This window comes from Haliotis cracherodii, unplaced genomic scaffold, assembly GCF_022045235.1.
Source record: "Haliotis cracherodii isolate W230 unplaced genomic scaffold, xgHalCrac1.p SCAF_9, whole genome shotgun sequence".
Lineage (NCBI taxonomy): Eukaryota > Metazoa > Mollusca > Gastropoda > Lepetellida > Haliotidae > Haliotis > Haliotis cracherodii.
Window position 1 is genome coordinate 42,542,346 of NW_027266343.1, and position 8,466 is coordinate 42,550,811.

Here is an 8,466-nt window from a genome sequence, read left to right on the forward strand (position 1 = left end):
GATATTATTGTTCTAGAACTGGAAGAAGTAAGGTACAGTGTGGTTTACGTTGATACCTTTTTTTGAAACCCATTTTGTTCTGGTCTAGTAATCATGTGGTTGTTATGAACTGTTTACATCACTTAAACATACATTATTATTTTTTATTTTGGGTTATAATTATAATATAATTAACTGTTTCACATATTTGTCTACATTTATCTGGAAGTTCTTCTCTGAATGAAATGATGGTTTTAACGCAAATACTCATTAACTTCACATGTAAAGTCAAATGTATTTTATTTGGAAATACATGTTGAAAACAATCCAAGCTTTTTTGTTCTAGGATTATCGTTCAATTATTTTTTTAACATTGGTGATCTCACCCTGAGTCAGAATAGGTCCCATTTGCCCATTCCTGTGGCCTTGCTGATATCGTTTTTAATGTATTTTTATGTGTAAATGTTATGTGTTATGTTTTTTTGTGCTGGTATCAACCGTCACGTATTTTTTAAACATTGGTGATATCACCCCGAGGCAGGGACCACAATTTCCCATTCTTGTCGCACAAAGACAAAAATAGAGATCAGGTGGTAACAATCTGTGAGCTTGCTGATTGTGTGTCATCTATGGAATACAGTAAAGGCCATTCTCGTGGTCTCGTAATATGTAAATGTGGAAAAAAAAGATCAAGAAAGAACCATGTGCATAGGCGTAATTGGGAGTTATCGTATTACGTATGTCCGCGGACAGCGACTTTAACACTCTTGTTCCACACTACAGTTGTTACAAGTCGAGATCGCGAGATTACAGAGAACCCGAGAAAATCCCTAACAGTATTCCCTAGACATTAATTAAACATTGACATTCGCGTGCAAAAACACAAGTGCCTTCAACTAGTAAGGATTAGTATCATACCGACAACTCAGATGACAAACTATTACACGTGGTAGAGTTCAGTCTTACAGGATTCGTAGTGTCCAAGAGGAAATATGGCATCCATGCGTACATGTATGTGTGTGAAATGTAATTCATGGGACGTTTAATGTTAAGAGAATCGCATAAATGTGCATCAGCAATTATCCACGTTATAGAAAAACGTTCGTCTGGTATTGCAATGGCAAACTAAAACATGAAACATTGTGCCTTCAATTCGATGTTTATTCAGTTTCTCTGATGTAATACAGTGTGTATATCAAGCAGAACCTAGTTTACCTGGAAACCATCTGAAAAAATAAAACAGACTTTTGTAAATATACATGAGCGTACACATTTCAATGGGTAGAAGATTATTCATCCACCCTTATGTCAATTAAACTTCAGATTGTGTTTTTTTTAATTTTTGATACATTATTTATTTATCAAAATTATCTAAATAAAAAAGTATAGTTTTCAATAACGTTTGTACTGCGATATTATCTATGTATACACAAACTCGTTATTTATTCGTTATCGGTACCTGTATCTTTGATATCAAACATTTACAATATTTGGCCAGAATGAAAGTGTTGGTGTTTAGGAAATGATTTAATTGATGAGACATTAGAAAGAATGTCTTCTCTTCTCACCTCAGAACTGGTTATTAAAAGTCTAATATCTGTTGTATCTCCCGAAAAAGTTGTTGTTGCTACGCCCAGTATTGCGGTAGCCCCATCCTCTTCCATACATGTACATGGAGTTGTAGTCGTCGTCCATGTAGTCAGGAGTATCCATGTCACTCATATAGTTATACTGAGCTAAATTCCTCCAGTAGTTGGGCAATCTGTACCCGCTAGAGGTGGCAACAGCGACGACAAGAAGGACGAAGGCGAACTTCATATGCATGGTAAATGGCAGTCTGCTGGAAAAGAAATACTTATGTTTCTGAAGGAGATATCTTCTCGTTAGTACTTTAATAGGACCTCGTTTTTGTTGACAGCTAATGTTTCTGTTACAAATGCAAGGTTTAACGTATTTCTTGTTTCAAAACCAAAATAATTCCAATATTATGTGCATTTATCTATTTTATGATAGCCTAGACGGTCAATATTCTTTAACAATTATGAATCTCTGTTTGTATTGTTACATTACCTTTCAAAGCCTAGGTGCTTGGGCAGTGGTCGAGTTCCCTTTTGAAAGGAAATAGGGGTTTATATGCACACAATGTTGATGTGCAATGTGAATACATGGAAGATGTCAATTCATCATAAATGTGTCACCTACTAGTGTTCTTTGAGCACAAAGCGTATCATCGTTACGATTAGGTCATTTACCAAATTACTGTGCATTTTGCAATCATGGGTCATTGATATGCTCATCACTCAATGCATGCGTTGGAAAGCCATTATTCATATCATGAGATTGGCGTAGTTAAGTGCGGAATGACATATGTGTATGTGCCTCCTTTATCATACCTCATCACAATCTGATCTAGTGTGGAATAGTTCAATTAATAAAGCGACAAAACCCTTTCCATATCCAAAAGAAATCTCTTCATAAAACAGAGTCGATTGAACAGTTCCGACTATATCATGGGCATGTGTTTATGAATCACTATTAACAGTAATGATAACAGGTGTTCGCGAAAAGGTGAGCGTATCCTGCCACATCGGTGGCACTAGTCACGAACACATGCAACGGCAAGTCAATGGTTCACCTGAAAAAAACATGGGAACATATGGTACAAGTCAAAGTAGGGAATTGCATCGGACATCATTTTTGTCACTGATGTGTCAAAGTGTCCTCCATATGTCCACCTTAAAATCTTTTGAAAGCTTTACTAAGGGCTTGGATGTTGTAACCTTGTTCAATTAACTTCTGAGCAAGAGTCGTATGACGCTCTTTGAAACAAGCCATATCTAGATGGTTGTGCAACTGTGTGTATTTATGGTGAGAGGACAACATATACCCGCCTCAGATACAATGAAACTGCTTTTACATTTCAATAATTTAAGCTAAGTCTTTAATCATGCTATGATATGTATACTATGTTATTGTGATAGACCGTAGATAATTATAATGAATAGTGTATTATTAATGTCAGATCATGTCAAGTCCCAACAAATACATTATAAACTTTCAGTATTCGGGGCTTTTACATTGGGATTCCTGTGCCGGATAGATTTCTTGGGAGTTTGTTTGACATTTACGCCATATTTATCAACATTCGAGCTTTATGACAGAGGCCGGTAGGTGGATGTAATACTAGTCTGTGCCGGACAAACCAGTGGCAGATCATGTGAGCAGCGTCCCACAACGTTGCGGATGCTTACATCCCGCTGTCGGTTCGTACGACAAGCATTAATTACCTCGAACCTATACCAAACTGGAATCTTCCACCGTGGATAAGTTTCACATGCCCCACGGTAACAGAAAGCCCACCTAGAGAAGGTGTGGTTGACCTGATTGAATGTATGTCACCGTATCCCCTATTTGTTTATCCTGCTGTTATTCCAGCTTTCCTACTTGACAAACCTGTGAAAAGACTTCATTCCTTGACTAATGTGACATTTGTCACAAAAGGTGGTTACCATGCTACATGTAGGTATAGTAACACCTCGTTCTTCACGGGTTCAGAACAATTTTTCAAGAACAAAACCAAATAGCATCTGACGTTTACTGAGAAAACAGTTATACGTTATGTTGGACTTCCCCTTTATGTCGAGCTATATTCCAGGGGCTGTACGTTTGGTGTTTAAGACATCTATGTAAATATATATGGGTGGTGTAAAAGGCTTCCACATATGAATTAACCCGTTACTTCTTTTTCTTTTCTGTGCTATTTACCACCAACATGACCTGCACAGTTATGTAACAAATTAAACCATTTTGGAGATTACACATACTCAAAAATATGTTTCTTTCGACGTTCTTTTACAAGAGAGACAAACGATTAAACTTGATAAATATTCAGATTTTTGTAGAGATAATGTAATAAATTAGACGTTGTAGTTAAAATACACAATGAACTGTAGAATTTGTGTTCACTTTTAATTACGTATTGCATGTATAAAAAACTACCTCAGGCTCGCTTCCCTTTGAAGAATACTTAAACCTATATGATAGTGCCTTGTTGATTACAAAAATGAGCTCATGTGTGAATGACTATGACAATTCACAACAGAGATCATACGGGAGAGGTTTCTTGAACCACTACAACCCTTTCAACCCCTACTCTACATTCATGTACAACGCTCTAGACATTGATCACCCCATCGAGTTCTACAGCAGCTGGTACATATCAAAAACCGTCCTTCCATCATAGCTTCATTATTTCCGCTAATTTGTGAACTATACCAATCTATGATTAAAATCGTAAGAATGTGAGGTCCTCACAATGTTCCAGCCAAAATGGCAAAATAAATTGGGTTAACTCAATTTGGGATGTTTGTCGTTGAGGCGCAAGGACGCCGTGAAACGTGGCTTCCTTTATTCCCTATTGCTTTTATAAGTATTATCAAAGTGATTGCATTAACTTTATTTTTCATACGGTTGTTCCGTTTTTATTTTTCTAGATGAACGTCACCAATCAGTACGTCTTTGCCCTAATGGAATCAGCATCCATCTGCACTGGGAATACATTAGGCGGCATGTAGATTTGCAAGAAGGAATTGAAAAACTCTGTTGTCTATAATCAAAATTTCACGTACATTTTCCAAGGTGGATGTGCTTCGTTATATTCATAGCTATAGTTGTCTTTTACTTCATCTGCACAAAAACATTCCTCGACAATAACATGCTGGAGTGAGTGAGTATTGTTTAACGCCGGTTTTATCAATATTCCAGCAATATCACGGCGGGGGATACCAGAAACGAGTTGCTTAATTAATGAAGGCAGGGTCGACTTATTCAGTTGACTTTAACAGTTATTCACATGTTTCGCAGCTACAATGTCAACTCTTCCAACCTCTGACTGTCTCATTATTCAACAGAGAAAATATATCCCGTCTGGCTACAGTCTTGTTACGTATTTTGCATAAACATACCTTTGCGCGGTACTGTTATAAAACTGATTTGATGTCAAAACTTTCATCAGATCCGATGATCTTCGTGATATTCATATTTGTTAAGTTTGAAAACTATGTCACAGTGTATTTCTTTCCGACAACTGTCAACGGCGAGTCAGGGAGTGAGTTGGAGTATACGTCACTTTCAGCAATATTACAGCAATATGAAGTCGGGAGACACCAAATCATCTTCACATATTTTACCCATGTGGGGAATCGAATCCGTGCCTTTGTCGTGACGAACGATCAATTAAAGCACTAGGCTGTCCCACCGCCCCTCAGCAGGTTGCAATTACGCTTCGACGAATATCACTTACAATACATTATTACATATACATGCAGTTTTGAGCCGCATACACAACATACAGGTGGCAAACACTACGGAATAGCTGAGCTGAGGTTCCCTTTACCAAGCTACTATCATGCAACTAATTACCATGTTCAGGAGACATGTGCAGGAAGTGTGTGTTGTAAATATTTCCTGTCTCATTTTTTGCGTCAAAAATAGACACCCTGCTATCGCTGAATAGGGTTGGGTGGCCTGCCTAAATTAAGATATAAGTCTTATCTAAAACTCTTTTACCATTTTATAGAAAGATTTATAAGGATCACTTGTGTGAATCATGTCTGAAAATTTCACCTTACATTGTACATATGGATAACTAGAAGTTGTTAACATGCTAACATAGAACACCTATACATATAAATTGTTATTAATAGTTAAATAATATTACTGCGCCAGTCACAGAGATTGGCCTCTTTCCTGTTGCCAAAACAGAACTTCCAGATACATCCAATATATACCTGTTCCTTGACATTTTCGGCACTCGTGAAGAGCAACCTCCTCGTGGTGAGTGCTGGGTAACGCTAATAGCTCTTCCCCCGTGTGGAACCGGGGCAGAATATTTCCACAGCACCCCATTGCTGGTCGTATGAGGCGACCGAATTGGGCAACTTGTTTGCCTTGGGTTGCGTCCCTGTGTCGGCAGAGGAAGGGATTCTGGTGGTTGAGGACGCCGGAGCCGGCAATAGTGTTCCTCAGTCCAACACACCACTTTGACCCTAACTTTGCCTAGACGGGTGGTAGGATGGGCCCGGTCCTATCAATCGGCTGGTCATGCCAAGCCCTGTGCGTCAATATTATCTTGTTGCACTTGTTTATCAAAATTTTGAAAACTTTGTTTGAGTCTTGGCTATGTGATTTTTGATAAATTCCCAATGTATAGTTACAATTTCTTCTTTGCCTAGAGTCGTATGCCCAGAAGGCGGTGGCTCATGGGCCAATCTGGTGGATTTTATTGTTCTGCTGGAGTATAACATTCCTGTATCCCTATGATGTTAGTTTGCTGGATTACCGCTTACGTATGGCATCGCCCTTGTTGGCGCTCCATGGTGGGCAGGGAACAGGTTTGCCGAACCACATTAATTACAACCATGGGAAAACAAAATCCAAAAATACCAAAACGTCAACTATCAGATTCAGATTCTGACCTTGATTCATCTGATGATGAAACTGTGACAAGGTTATTGTATTCCGAAAGGGATACTTGCCCACGGTTCCTTGTCATGGAAGCTAAGGGTGACCGTACCCTAGCTTCATATTCACCCTTTCTTTTAGAAAAAGGACTCAAAGGTAAAGCTGGTGAACTCAAAGATGTCAAAAAATTACGCTCTGGTGCTCTTTTGATAGAGTGTTCCAGAAAAACACAAGCCATCAACTTAATGACTTCCACAAAATTAGCAGATATCCCCGTTACCTGCTCTGCACACAAGACCCTAAATTTCTGTAAAGGCTTAATCCGTGATCGTGATAGGAGTCTAGCTGATGAGACTATTGAGGAAATTGTGTCAGAACTTCGCAGTCAAGGTGTGATCGAAGCAAAACGTTTCACCTATCGAAAAGATGGCCGTATTTTTCCATCCAACACGTATCTCCTCACTTTTGATACTACGGTTCTACCAAATTCAATTAAAGTTGGTTGTTTTTCTATGCCTGTGGACCTTTACATCCCACGACCAACTCGCTGTTTCAAATGCCAGAAATTTGGACATGGTCAAAATTCCTGTACACGTAAGGCTACTTGCTTCAGGTGTGGAGGGATTGATCATGATGGAAATACCTGTACTCAGCCATTGAAATGTTCAAACTGCCAAGGTGATCATATGTCCTCTTCCATTGACTGCAGTGAATACAAGTTTCAGTCCATGGTACAAAAAATAAAATATGAACAAAATATCAGCTACTTCGAAGCCAGGAAACAAGCTAAAGCAGTCACGTCCGCTAACACTACAGGGCATTCTTATGCCTCTGTAGTTAAAACTGTAACAGCCGTTCCAACAACATCAGTTCACTGTCAAACAGATTTGTCATGGACAGTGGGAGACAAACCAAAGCCGGTTACTGACATCGAAATTATCCATCCCAAAACAAACACGGTCATTGCTCCAAAATCAACGCAAGAAGCATCTACTTCAACATCACCTGAACCAGCCCCTCAAACTGTAGTATCAAATACTATAAAAAGTCCAAAAAAGAAATTTCAAACTGACAGAGTGTCCAAGGCACTCAAAGATCCAGTCCAACTTTACAACAAGTTTGGGTCGCTCGAGGATATGGATACGGAAGTATCCCCTCACTCACTCCTTAGTGGTCATACACGTGGCCACTCTCCGAAAAAGAAAGACAGAAGTCGATCCCCTGTTACTCCACCTTGATGAGTAACACACATAATCTAGTTCAGTGGAATTGCAGAGGTCTTCGGACAAACTTTAATGAGTTACAGCTAATCATTCAAGACTATACACCATCAGCAATCTGTCTCCAGGAGACTTATCTAAAACAGACAGACAACTTTGATTTGCGTCGGTACACGTCTTATCATTCATATTCGCCACCAGGAAATAAAGCTACTGGAGGATCTACGATTTTGGTGAAGCAGGGAGTGATCCACAGCCCTGTTTCACTTCATACTAATCTTCAAGCTTGTGCAGTACGATTAACTTTGCACATAACTCTTACTTTGTGCTCTTTGTACATTTCACCTTCATCTGCTCTTCAACAGTCTGATATTCAGAAGCTATATGATCAGCTCCCAAAGCCCTGCATCATTATGGGCGATTTAAACGGGCATAACCCTTTATGGGGTAGTGTCAGTACAAACAATAAGGGGAAAGTCATTGAAGATTTTGCATCTGATAATAACTTATGTATATTTAATGACGATTCAAGCACTTATTTACATCCTGCCACAGGAACGTATTCTGCACTCGATCTGTCCCTTACAGATTCAGACATTTACAATGAATTTGAATGGTCTGTACATGACGACCTATGTGGAAGTGATCACTTCCCTACTGTTCTAAAAGCTGTAAAACCGGATGATGACCCACCTTTTTCGCGGTGGAATTTTACAAAGGCAAATTGGTCCTTGTATGAACTATTATGTACGGAACAATTAAAGCCTGACCTTTTCAGGAATGTATCAGATCCCATACAATTGTT

The 8,466-nt window shown here is 38.9% G+C and overlaps 1 protein-coding gene across 1 annotated transcript; it reads left to right on the plus strand.

The window, feature by feature from the left end:
• Positions 1-6,398: 6,398 nt before the first annotated feature.
• Positions 6,399-7,679, plus strand: LOC139451893 (uncharacterized). Its single transcript, XM_071233185.1, has one exon. The coding sequence runs from the start codon at positions 6,399-6,401 to the stop codon at positions 7,677-7,679; it is 1,281 nt and encodes a 426-aa protein (XP_071089286.1).
• Positions 7,680-8,466: the final 787 nt, after the last annotated feature.

Coding starts and splice junctions, on each gene's coding strand:
- LOC139451893 (XM_071233185.1), top strand. CDS start 6,399: ATGGGAAAACAAAATCCAAAAATACCAAAACGTCAACTATCAGATTCA.